We start from the raw sequence: 13,763 nt of genomic DNA on the forward strand, positions 1-13,763 counted from the left end.
TGTCTTGAAAGCACATTGGACGTCCACTTGTTTTGGAATGATGGATATACACTGGTAATAATAAAGTGTTACAGCTTGGTGATATACACAGCACTCAAATGCTGCTGAGTTTTAACTGTGTCACTGATTTGTAGTGTGCTGAGTTGAGTAGCAGTATGAAGTGAGAAGAATCATAATCCATCTGTGTTCCAACTACTCAACTCTGCTATTACACCATGAAAGCAGCCAGAGACAGTAAATAAACAAATGAGCATGGTGTGTTCCAATAAAATTTTATTTATGGACACTGAAATTCAAATTTTATATAATTTTCATGTCACAAAATGTTATTCTTTGGATTCCTTTTCAACCATTTAAAAATGTAACAACCATTCTTGGGTCACTTGCCATACAGAACAGGTGGTGGGCCAGATCTGGCCTGCTGGACATAGTTTGCCTATCTCCAATCTAAATAATCTCATTTGTTACGATTTTTTATAGTGATAGTGTAGGAGTACTTATATAAAACTTTGCTACACATGTCAACTAAGGATAACTGTAAAATTATTAGTGCTTTCCTAGTTAGCATGCAATTATCCTACCTTCAAAAACTATTTTCCCAAGAGAAAGACAATATTTAAATATATTTATCTAATAAAAAATTAGATATACTTTAGATTACAAAATCATATAACTCAGTTAATAAAAATATATTTAGTAGACTTATTTACAGTTTAATTGGATAACTCTTAATTTATAAGGTAGGAAGTTCAAAATACAAGAGTTCAATACTAAAGTAACTAAATGCTAAAATTTTATGAAATGATACAAATTATATTTCACTACATAAAGGTCTAGTAAGGAGATGGAGAAAATATTTCCAATTAAGTGACTGAAACAATTTGTGTTTTTTCTTCTTAAAAGTCTTTATCTGTCCTCTGGCGTTTAAGAGGTGGATCTTCGTGATTCTCTGTAACAAACCCAGAAAACCTGTATTAGGTAAGATATTTAACATTTGAAAATGCTTTTTAAAAGTAAATAATATAGGCATTTTAAAGATTTTTTTGTCTACTCAACTTACGCATGAAATAGTAACATTCCTGTGGATTTATTATTTTAATGAAATAGCTTTCTACTAGACTGAATAGTATGTCATACTAAAATCTGTAAAATTGGGAGAATGTAGTCATATGAATGGCAAGGGGCCTTGAACTGAAATATGTAACTAGAATTAGTTTAGCCTATTTCCAAATTTAAAAAAATAATATAAAATATATATGTAGCCCAAGAAAGCTATATGAAAAGTATTACAGCTCACATTTAATTTCCCAGAAATTGCTCACCTAGATTCAGGGTCTGGTTCTTGTAGAGTATAGCAGCAGGAATCCGAAAGGTGATGCATAACATTTCCTTGTTAGGGGCCACATTTCTTACTAGGTGAACTGAACTGCATGCCTCCAAGGAGATGCCTAACACAGTTCCAGCTCGTTCCTGAACATCCTTAGCAGGATTAGCATCTTTGGAAAAGCTGTAGCAGTGCACTATGGGAAGGAGCTCACTGCTGCATGGCTGCCCATCTAAGAGTGATTTGAAAGCACTGAGAAACTCGATAGCCTTTGCTGGCAAGTTCATGACAATGTGCACAGAGTGTTTTCTTTCTTTTGACAGTGGTCCCAGCTGCTGCATTAACTCTTCTCTGACTGGCCCTTGGAGGAAGTCTTCCCCATCCAAGTTAAAGATTTTCACCTTTTGGTCCACCTTATTTAATTTACAGTTGTGCAGTAGCCATTTATGGGATTCAGGATTGAGATCATTGGCAAATACAGTGCAGTTTTTCTTTGCCACTGGAATAGCAAAGGGCCCAACCCCAGCAAAAACATCAAATAGGACATCCCCAGGCTTGAGAAGTTGTGTGATACGACTGTGTTCTGTGGAGAGACGAGGATTCCAATAGACTTTTGAAAAATCAAATTCATAGGTGTAGTTGTTTTCTCGAACCTAAAAAAGGTATTATGCTTTTGGTTAAATTGCTTAGTCTTAAATTCCAGTCACTGATATAAAATGGATGCACCCACGCACATACACACATTTAAATTTACTACTATTAAGATCAAATAACAGTACATTTAAAGGCATTTTAAGCAGAATTCTGGTGTTTATGCTATACTTGATGCCAGTTAATATCTTCCATTAGACTTTTTTTTCATAAGAAAAGTCATCATTTCAAAGCCAAACGGCTCTCCAGCTCATCCTAAAGGGCCATAAAATGGTTCCCAAATCACACTAAAGATTTTTCAGATAGGCCAACTGACTGTCTTAGTTATATTCTCTTATGTTACCTGATACCAAAAAAACCTATACTTTGAAACAACACACTACACGTCTTCACGGTGGGTAGCTAAGTTGCAGATAGCACTTCCACACAGCAAACGAGCTTCCCTCCTCAGTTTTCAGTTTGTCAGGGGGAGGCATAATAGATGTGTCATGTGTCATTGAATTGTGAGGTATTTTGCTAAATTTTCAGATAGTTACATGCACTCTGCAGGTTTCATGGCTGTAAATTAGAGCCAGTGTATAGAACAAATCAGTGCCCTGTTTTCTCCTTTCCTAAACCTGAGTTTTCATGGATAAACTAAATGTATACAGTGAAGCTAAGTCTTGAACAAAATTAAGAGTTTGTAGCATTTCTCTTGCGATTATCATAAACATGATAGAAAATAGAAAACAAAACTAAAATTAGTTGTATAATATGACCTCACCCATCATCTTTTATATATATACATAAGATTTATTTTAATTGAAGGTTAGTCAGCTTACAATGTGTCAATTTCTGGTGTACAGCATGTTTCAATCACACATGTACACACATATATTCTTTTTCATTATAGGTTGCCACAGGATGTTGAATGTAGTTCCCTAAACGAGACTCTCACCAGTCGTCTTAAGCCCCTTATTTTAATGAATGAAGAATTAAAGGCAAGAAAGTTCCTAAGTTCTATAAATCTTATAGACAGAAATCTGGAATAGTCTCTCTTCATGGAGCTTAATTCAAATTTGTACATATTTTTCTCCTCCCAACCACATCAGATTCTCTGGCCATATTATTAAGGTTCCAGAGTTGGAAATGTTTCTTCGTGATTCTGCCAACTAAAAGTCCTTCTAGGTTTATAACCTGGAAGGTTTAAATATGTCTTGGGATGCTTTTCCTGAAATGTCCTTTCTACTCTCCCTTTTAAGCTCTAGCATGAAGCACAGCCTACTTAAAAAAAAATTAGGTTCTAAGTACCCTCTAGTTTTACTCATGCTGTCTTTGATATCTCACTCCCTTAGCATTACTTTATCAGTAGATTCATTTTAGGAATCTTTTTAACTCACAATATATACACATAGTACTTAAATGTTGCATGAGCTCCAAAAGTTAAACTTAAATGTGAAAGAAATTATACTGAGCTTTTACATGTATTTGACAGTATAAATATTAGGTATAAAATATATCCTAAGAACAAACTTTCGTTGACTTAGGAAATCAATCACACGGCATTTATAAAATTAGAGAAGTTTCTCAGAACTTTAAGATCTTCTCTGAGAATGACACTACCTATTACACTGCACAATGTTCAATCAGGGCATACCTAAAGTTTAGTATGCCTTAGTGTCCAGAGATAAGCACTGTTACTCTGTTGTTAACAGAGGATTCACATTCAAATTTTACTTGCCATAACAGACCTCATGCATTATAGACAAATAGTAGGCAGTGGAGATTTGGTATACAGGGAAAGACCATGCATGGACTCTGGAGTAAGAAGCGTGGCTCCAAACACCCTGTGCAGTCTTTCCTTATTACTTCATCTGAATAAAGAAAATAGTAACAACAATAATCATTATCTTGTGGGTTTCTTAGGATTTGTTATACTTACAGCATTTAGCTTAGGACCTAGTAAGTGTATATACAGTAAATGGTATTTTAAATTCTGACACTATTAAATTCTCTAGAAGTATTATACTTAAAATATGTCTATGTGGTCCAGAATCTTAAAAAAATAATTATTTTGCAATAAATTCTCTCCTGAGTTGTATAAAGTCCTGTTTAAAAGATATGTCTAACATTAAGAGTGGCTTTTGTTATTAAAATTTTTGTCAAGTTATGGAGAGAGTTTAAACCTATTTCCTAGCTTGGGTACAAAATTTCACATAATGTTAACATATAATTATCTAAGGCTTTTGGCTTCAAAAAAGTTTACTATATCCAACACTCTGGAGGATTTTGGGGGTGGAGGATTGAGAAAGTGGTTTATACCAGGAATCTGTTCCTACATATTTTAAATTATTTTTTGAAATAGATTTGTTTTATTAAAAAAAAAGTGCTCAGTAGAAAAGTATAAAGGTGATAACAGAGGTCACCAGTAACTACACCAAATAAAAATATGCTTACTGTTAACATTCTGATGTAGATGCATATTTATATAGATATTTTATGTTATATACACTGTTCTACAATTTACTTTTTTTGCTTAACCTGTCAATGGACAATTTAAGTATGCTGCTAAATAATCTTTAATGATGGAGTATTCCATTGTATTTTTATACTAGAATTTAATCAATTCTCTACTGGTAACATTTATGTTGTTTCTATTCCTTTATTTATTTTATTATTATAAAAATTATGATGTAGAACCTAGTACATACATCATTCTCTATAATTATATCCTTGAGATAACTTCCTATAAGTGGAATGCTAGGTCAAAGAATGTATCTAATCATAACTGCAGTATATTACCATACACTCTTCCTGACTGTATCAAATTTGCACTCCCACCAGTAGTATATGTAAATGCTCACATTCTCACATACTCATCAATATTGGGTATTTTAAATATTTTTAATCTTTGTCATCTATTTTTATTTTAAACATTAATCTTGATATACACAGTATTAGGAGACAATAAAATACTCCATACCTTGGTCATCATGTTCTCCTCTCCAGCTAGCACCTCCATTTGGAAATTTCGGTAGGTATTATCAATATTATTGATTTTATTTACTGCTGAGGTGATTCCTGGATTTTTGTCAATCATAACTTGGCCTAAAAGAAGAGAATTCATAATAAATATTGCTTTTTGGTTGCAAAATAAAAGCTAAAACTGCAAATATGAAATGGACGTAAATCAGATTTTCTTTTGATTTATAGACAAAAACTGCATCTAGTGTTTGTAAAGAGGCATGCAATTCTAAAAATTCAACAGATTACTAACGTTAATGTCTGACAGCCCCCAATACAAACACACAAAAAAATGTGTGGATACATTTATAAAGAAAAATTTTTGAGGAATTTTGCTCTACCTAATATTTTTCCATGTTTTTTATTTAATCCTCTCAAATGTATCGCTGTAACAATAAGGAAACAGGTAGACCATAGAGAATTGGTTAAAAAAAAATAGAAGAGATAGGACTGTGGGAATAAATGGTCTCAGAAAACACCAGCCTGTCCCCATTGGCCTCAGACCAACATTTTATTATGTATTTATTTATGCTTTATTATGTATTTGAAACAGATACTTCCATCTTGGAAATACATACCAGTAAAATAATGTTTTCAAATAAAAGAAACATAGATTCCATAGAATTTTATCTAAATAAAATGTTCATTCAGTTAAACTGTTCTTTATGTCAAATATTTGCCAGAGCAGAAAAATCTACAAAGATAAAATATACCAGAAATGGTACATTGATGCCCTTTCCCCAGTCTAGTTTTATGTCAGCCCTTAAAAATTTGTAAGAATCTGTATGTTATCTCATTGTATAAGGAAAGATAACTTGATTTGTAAAAATATGCTTAAATACAACCAGAATTTGTCCAATTTCTCTCTGATAATTAGATACTTGATTTTGAATTATTAATAAACTCTTGTCAATCATTTTTCTTAATTTTTTCTGCTTCAGCTATCAGAACTCAATTTTTAAGGTACAGAAGTTAGTTTGAAGTGAGGAATGAAAAAAAACTCCCCTATTCTGAAGGTCTGTAGTAAAAGCTTTAAAATTACCACTATATGAAAATGTTTCATTTTTAACCTATGAGTGACCCTTTATGAAAGAGAGTTTATAAAATAAGAGTGCCAAAAGAAATGTTTGAGTTAGGATAGGCAATGACTCATAGGAAAGTCAATTCTTGACATTTGCACCCAGTCATAATTATAAGGATCTACTTAAGTATTTAATATGTTATCACTATGAATTATCAGCCCTTTTAGCAATAAAAACAGAGGAAATGCACAATAGCGTATCTCTTAAATCCTACCCATGCAAAATACTGAGCACTACATTTTAAATCTGAAAAGAATTCCCAGAAGTTCTGACAATTACTCTACATTAAAAAAATAATCATCTGGAGAAGTCATAGACATTAAATATTTACATTAAGGACAAGTGCAATTTTGATTAGTGTACTTTCTTATCCCAAAGAATAAAAGATCCAGGCTCAAACTTTGGGCTACAGAGGTACAGTATACATAGCATCATTTCTAAAAGGCTAGGAGCACTAAAATACAAAGTATGGTGCCTGACATACAGAAGAGGCTCAGTTAGTTGAATCAGTGAGAGCATGAGTAAACAGTCTTGCCCTTCTGATTATCAAACACTCAAGTTTATGAAACCTAGCATTTATAAGGCCTATTAAGTCCTGGGTACCAAAATGACAAGCTGCCAAAGAATTCTACCAAAGCTAGTGATTCAAGTTTATGTTTATTATGTACACAAGAGCCTGAACCATTATTTAGAGCTTGTATGACTCTGGAAAGGGAATTCCAAAATGGCCTTCAAAAAATAGAGTATGTAGCTCAAGATCCAGCTTAAAATGAGAATGATAAAATGTCTTGCTTCTGTAATTCAGCATTTAAAAAAATTTTTAACTAAAATTAGAACTTGCTAATTGTTTTCTAATATGTGAATATTATTAAGACACACCTACCAATTAAATGTTTGAAAGGTAGTTGATGATCGCGAAGGTTCAGGTGGGCAATATGTCCAACTCTGCTAAACCCTGAAGTCACATCTTGACCTTCAGGAAGCACAGCTCTCAAGATTTCTTCTGACTTAAAGTTTTCATAAGTTAGTTCCATATTATATCTAGATATCTGTGGACTGACATTCAGCTGCTTTAAAGTACTGAGTTCTCCTTTCTCAAAGGAATCATCGGTAAACATTTTATAGGGATCCAGCATAATTAGCCTACTTCCTTCATCTTCTGGATCTTCAATGACACGTTTTATGCCTGGGCGCTTCAGTGCTGCCCTTTTAAGGGACTGCATCAATTTATTGACTATTTCTTTCCTCACTTTAAGCACTGGGATGGTAACTGTCTTTCTAAAAGCTGTTCTATCAAGTTTTGTCATTCCTCGAACATCAGAGGGTGGTGAAAACAATTCAGGGTCTCTCTGATTTGTTTCTATTTCAGGCATGGTTGAGAATCTTTTCCTTTGATCCAACAAGAAAATACCAGGTGCTCTGCTAGGCTTCTGTATCAGTGATGACCCAGCTGTTGGAATCAATGATTCTGATTCAGGTACTCTACATCTTTTCACTGTGAGAAGTCTTCTTGAGAATCCAAATGGCCTCCATAAGATCCTAAAAAAAAAAAAAAAGTATTCATTAGAAGAAATACCATAAAGTTACAAACTAACTTAACAGGTTCACCATAGGTTTTGAGAATAAAAATTGAAATTCTACTGTTTTAAATAACCTGCTACATGCTGATAATGAAACTTTCCGTGGTGTGTAAGAAGTATACTATCTTTTCCAGGACAGGATGCCTTTTATTAGTGGTAAATAATAAATTTGCACCTTCAAACTACCTGCTGCCAAGACTAGGGATTAGGGATCCATCACCCTCCCTATCGTCAAAGAACCTCCCCATCCAGTTTACTACAGAATATGTTTAGGATTGGAAGGCTGAAATTTAAGTTAAAGGATCATCTCTAAACAAAATGGTTATTATACATATGACTTTACCAATGGAAATATTTAAAAGGATGTAATATTTAAAAGGATATTCTTGTGGGGGCTTAAGAAGCTTAAGGATCAGATGTCGTACTAAATGCTTTACACACATTATCAATCTTGGGAGGTGTATGGGTATCACATTCTCATTTTGTAATTGAGTAAACTAAAGCTCAGAAGTAGATTAATTGACCCAAAGTCTCATTGCTTGTAAGTGGCTAAGCAAAGATTAAAATGGAGAGCCTCTGGTCTTAATCTATTTCTGTGTTGTTGGTCTTCGATGTTTTACTGCCACAAGTCCTGCCTGTAACTAGAGGTTTCAGTATTTTGAGGATGAGGACTTTGCTGAGTGTGATACGCACATCCCATTAACAGTATCAGTTATTCATTTTGCCGTCTGGAATATCGAAGAAGTAACTCTAACAGGAGATGGCCCTGCCCGGGGACCCTGTAAATAGCAACTATCAGAGTTCACAGGGTTCAAACTAGGTCCAGAAGTTAACCAGATGTGTGATCTTGGCTAAATGACTTAATGTGAGTCTCGGCTCTCCACACGTAAAATGTGGCTAAAGGCTCTATCAGAAAGCTTTTGAAAACGTTAAACAGACTTGTCAATACTCAGTACTCAGACCTAGGCTCCACACCCCGGCGGTGGGTGACCTCGCGCCGTCTCCGCGTGCACAGAGCACGCGGCGGAGAGCTGCCCGCAGCGGACGGGTACCGTTCCCGCACCCTCAGCCCCTTCGAACTACCAAGGGCACCGCGGCCGCCACCTCAGCAGCGTCTCCATCCCAATTCCCGGCGTCGCTCCGCAGCTGGCTCCCGGACGAGACCCCTCACCTCATGCTCTAGTGCAGCTCGGAAATGGGTCTCCGGTGGAAGGGCCGGCCCTCGCTGACACCATCACTGCTCGCCGCCGCGGGGCGAGCGTCATCAGATCTCGTCGACTCCTTCCTTCCCCGCCCTGGTCAAGTACGGCAACCCGGAAGGGCCGGGAGCGCAGCTCCGCCTCTGGCTCGACTTCCGACGGGAAGGCCGGGGTAGTAGCTCGTGGATGGACTGGGTGGGCGGCCGGCGAGGAGCATGGAGGCGCCCTGGGGGACCGCTAACGCTGAGCCGGGCTGGTTTGTCTCTGCCCGGCAAACCGAAGAGGCGGAAACGGAAGAGTTGAGCCCGTTGCTAAGCAACGTAAGTTGGCTTTGCTCGCCGCCCACACTTCTCTGAAGTGCCTGCGGAATAAGACCGGGAAAAGAAAGAGGGTGGCGAGGCAGAGGGGAGAAGCTTGGGACATGAGGCCCAAAGGCAGCAGCCGAGGTTCCGAGATCTGGCGGAGTTCATGAAGGGGATAGAGGCCTAACCCGTTACAGAAAGAAAAGCTGAAGTAAAGGTGCAGGCTCAGGTGAAAGAGATACAGCAGCGAGTGGAGGCTGGGGCCCCACTAGGGGAGCAGCCCCAGGGTTAGGTAACTCACCGCTGTTCGTTAACTATCTTTGTCGGCTTCTCGTTTCCTCCACCAGTCTTGTGAGTTCTGTTTGTTTTGCAGGAGTCACAAGATTTTTCTTTTCTCGGCTTAGTCATTGGGGACCTATGACCATCTTAATATAGAGATCCTTAACGGCACAGGAGTGAAGGCGGCCTGGTAATAAGTACGTAGCACTTCCCTGACCCCAAAGACTGTGCAGTGGGGCCCTTGGCTTTTTAACTCAGGTCCCATGGCAGTAACAGTTCCTAGGACTTTATTCCCAAATGCTTTTTGGAGGGAGAGTGTGAATTTCATCTCAGAGCAACGTGAATTTCTTCTGTTTATCATGTCCTCACTGTAAGGTATTCCTGACCATTCTTCTAGTTGGGCAGACTTAATTCATTAAGTGTATAAAAAGATTAGTTTTAGAGGCCTAGTAATTGGGGAACAACAGTTGTCTGCAGCAGCCCAGGGACTTTTCAGTAACCACTAGCTCAGGATTACTGAAGCTGACTCAGGAATCTTCAGTAATCACATGAGTTTGAGGCCATCTGCCTGCTCTCTGTCCCCACCCCATCTTATCCTTTCTTCATCTTTTTCAGTCACAAGGTTAGTCTTGGTTCTTACTGAAGCCTGCCTGGTCTCTGTGCAGGTGGATATGATTTTCCTAGGAAACTAGATTATAGAGCTACACTAGTGGGAGGTAAGAAGGGAAGGAAAGGAGACCAATGCGGGTTGAGCAGCTAGTGCGTCACACGATCCCTGTTTGCAGGAGACTTCCTCCATCACCTGTCAGTCATTTCTTGATGAAACTTGAACTTCATTCAGACATTTAACTCTATTAAATTTTGTGTGCTTACAGGAACTTCACAGACAGGGATCCCCAGGTGTTTCCTTTGGTCTCTCAGTGTTTAATTTGATGAATGCCATCATGGGAAGTGGCATTCTTGGCTTAGCTTATGTTATGGCTCATACTGGTATCCTTGGATTTAGGTGAGTCTTTTCCTTATTTTACCATTACTTATTTTTTTCATTTTGGTGGTACACTGAGAAGCAAAGATATAGGCTGCAGATGCTGGTATTATACAATTTCCAGTTAAGTTATTTTTGGAGTTACAGCATTTTCCTGCTACTCTTCTGTTGTAGCTAGTCTGTAGCTTGGAGGGATGCTATATACTGTGTATTTTTTATCCAAAGTGTGGCTAATTTTTAAAAATGGAAACTTGATCCACACTCGTTTATAACTTTAAGAAGTGGCTTATTTGTTGTGTCTAGTTGGCCAAAGTAAATCAAAGTTTATCAGCCAGATTACTTACAAATAGCAATTTTGGGAGTGTAAATAAAGTACATCATCCTTTCATTTCTTTCCATCTCCTTTTCTCCTCCTACTGTTAAGTAGTCTTGTTTCACTTTCTGAAGCTGGACATATGTTCTCTGCTTATTCCTTTCCATCTTTTAAGACTGAGCTCATATGCCAGTTTGCCCCAAATACAAGACATTGCTGGCTTTTCTGTATTTCCATAGTACACTGTATATTTATTTTTTTATTGTAATACATTAATGATTTGTTTGCAAGTTACTTTCCCCATTAAACTCTGAAATCCTTTAGGGCTAGACCTTATCCTTAGCATCTAGCACCATGCTTGATAGAATGAATGAACAAGTTTGTTTTGTCAGTAGAAGCATATTTTTTTATTTTTCCAGGGAAGTTAAAATACATGAAGACTCTCCTTTAGGTTTCCTTTTGCATTTATTTTGAATTTCTTGATTAGCAAACCAACTTCTAAGTTACCCAACTTGCTTTTATGATGGGATATATATTTACAAACTTTCATAATTTTAAAACTTCAAAGGTATATATGACACCTTAGGCAGGACATAATCATAGGACTTATTTTTTAGTTCATTTTGAGAAATCACACTTTGTCCTCCAGGGTCTTACATGCAGATGTTGTACCACAGAATGTGTACTTGCTGAATCATATCACAGTTTCCATTTGGTGATGTCAGACTGTTATTTTGTGAGGTCTCTGATAACAGTTGACAAGTGTACTCTCGCCTCTCAGTTTTGCTACTTATTAACAAATATTAAGTACAAAGGTAGAATGTCTTCAACTTTAGGGGCACACCACTGGGGTCAGGTCTCTAGAAGCTTGTCCGGCCAGTACCTTCCTGAGAATAAGTAGGGATTATGCCTGTTTCTTTTGATACTTTTTGTGAGAGGACCTCAGTTATTGCATTGCACATTTTCAAGTTGTGTCATTAGAAGTGTATTAACTTCATTTTTGGAGTTATTTGGTGCGTGTTTGTGTTTAGTAGATGCTAAAAAATTCAGTCTTAATTCAGAATTATAGATGAAGGTATAATAGGGAGGCACATAGCATTGGAAGGGGAAGGAAAGAGGAAAGGGGAAAAAGGACAATGAGATTTCGCAACTGAAACTTCCCTCTAGACTTAGAGTAGAAAAATAGTCATAAAAGGGATATATTGCAAGATCATTGAATGGCTGAACCAGCAGTCAGCAGACAAGAGTGCTATTTTTTGTTTTAAATAAAGTGTGTTTTTTTTCTGATTTTTTTTTTTTTTTATTTTAAAAGCAGTACATTTTCATTGAAATAGAATTTGGTAAATACAGAAAGTATCTTCTTACTTTCTTTAGTGACTATAATTCAACTACACAAAGACAGTCCCTGTAATCGTTTGAATGTGAAAAAAATTGTTTTTGTAATGAGATACCATAAAAAAGAAACTTTTAGAGGGATTTGACCATGTACTCTTTTATATTGTAGTTTCTTGCTGCTGATAGTTGCTCTGCTGGCTTCTTACTCAGTTCACCTCCTGCTTAGTATGTGTATACAGACAGGTGAGTAAACTATTATGCTAATTTATTTGACGAGATATCTACATACATCAGATTGGCTGTCTCAAATCTAATGTCCAGCAGGTGTACGTTATTATTAGGTAGGGTGCTTGAAATGGAGAATTTTGAAAGGTCAGGCTGTATAGACCAAATTTTACAGGGAAATATCCAAGGACAGAATGAAGGGGAGGAAACTAGCTTTCTTCATGGCCTTTCTCCGCAACATGACATAGTTTTCTGGGTTAGAGTAGATTAGGGGAGGCACCTGAAAGGTATTTAAAGGATCCAGACCTTGTATTATGGGGACCAGTCAACCGGTGTTCATGTTGATCATTTTTATCCTAGGGTGATCATTTCCTCAAGAACACCTTCCCAGATATACTATTGCCTTCTCTACCTCCCTCATATATATATATTTTATATATATATATATATATATATATATATATATATATATATATATATATATATATATGTAGTGTGTGTGTATTATATATATATATATATCCTCATATACTATATATATGTATACATATAGTATATATTTATGTGTTTTTTCCGTTTGTAACTTTAGTATGCAATTCAGTCATGTATTGAGTAAGTTCTTTTAAGTTATAATAAATAAAAGTGTATAATTATAGAACTACTCTCATAAGGTTTTTCTTTTGGCATTAACAAATATTCTGTGTCCATCAATCCTGGTCTTTTTATCTATCTAGTCTCTTCTATCTTTGGATTAGGTCAGTTCCGATGCCAGAATCATGAGTTTAATTCTTATGTGGGTGGATTCACTTTGCCCTATCTGATCTTGTAGTTTCCAGGCTTTAAGAAGCAGAATAGATACATAAAATAGATAAAAATGGGATTATTCTGGCTGAAACAGGTGAGAGAAACCCACAGGTGTTTCTTGAATATCTTAAGACTCCTCAGAACATAGATCTAAACCCACAGCTCTAGTCTATTTAATCTGGCTTTACATTAGACACACCTGCAGATCTTTCTATAAACAGAGGTTTCTAAGCGTCAGGTTTCTAATTCCAAAAATCTGAGGTAGAATTCTGGAATATGTTTTTAAAAGTCCACCAGGTGATTCTCATGCAAAACTGATTTGGGATCCATAGTTCGTAGCTGTTACTTGTGCCAGTATTTTTGGCCATTTAGCTGACAAATATTCCTCTGCTTTCAAGGGACTTGGGTGGACATGCAGACAGATAAAATACTAGGAAACAATGCAGTGATATTAATCCCAAAGTAACAAGTTGTTCATAACAACATCCCAAATTCAGGAATAAGAGCATTAAATGAGTGTATTTGTAAATCCTGCTGAAACTTGACTGGAATTTTAATGACATATTTTCAAATTTTGCTTTTTTGTGTAAAAAAATTTTTTTTACTTAATTGTGATAGTTTATGTAACATCTTCGTAGGTTATTTTATCATGGATTCTACTAAAAGATTAATATATTTGTC

General features: G+C 36.3%; 2 protein-coding genes across 3 annotated transcripts in view; one reads left to right on the plus strand and one right to left on the minus strand.

Moving 5' to 3' along the window:
- Positions 1–243: 243 nt before the first annotated feature.
- TRMT5 (tRNA methyltransferase 5) lies at positions 244–8,941 on the minus strand. 2 transcript variants are annotated; one of them, XM_032482142.1, is made up of 5 exons: positions 8,724–8,941; positions 6,944–7,599; positions 4,938–5,062; positions 1,323–1,977; positions 244–949 (listed from the first exon to the last, which is right to left on the minus strand). In XM_032482142.1, the coding sequence occupies exons 1-5, from the start codon at positions 8,759–8,761 to the stop codon at positions 897–899; spliced, it is 1,527 nt and encodes a 508-aa protein (XP_032338033.1). In that variant the 5' UTR covers positions 8,762–8,941; the 3' UTR covers positions 244–896. The 2 variants fall into 2 exon arrangements, with proteins under 2 accessions (XP_032338033.1, XP_006185802.3); XM_006185740.3 differs by having other exon boundaries at positions 245–949; positions 8,603–8,941.
- SLC38A6 (solute carrier family 38 member 6) overlaps positions 8,937–13,763 on the plus strand; it is a 66,362-nt gene continuing 61,535 nt past the window's right edge. The window contains 3 exon segments of the mRNA XM_006185725.3: positions 8,937–9,159; positions 10,296–10,426; positions 12,223–12,296. Coding sequence (XP_006185787.2) covers positions 9,055–9,159; positions 10,296–10,426; positions 12,223–12,296 — 310 coding nt within the window. The 5' untranslated portion in view covers positions 8,937–9,054.

Source organism: Camelus ferus, chromosome 6, assembly GCF_009834535.1.
Source record: "Camelus ferus isolate YT-003-E chromosome 6, BCGSAC_Cfer_1.0, whole genome shotgun sequence".
Classification (NCBI taxonomy): domain Eukaryota; kingdom Metazoa; phylum Chordata; class Mammalia; order Artiodactyla; family Camelidae; genus Camelus; species Camelus ferus.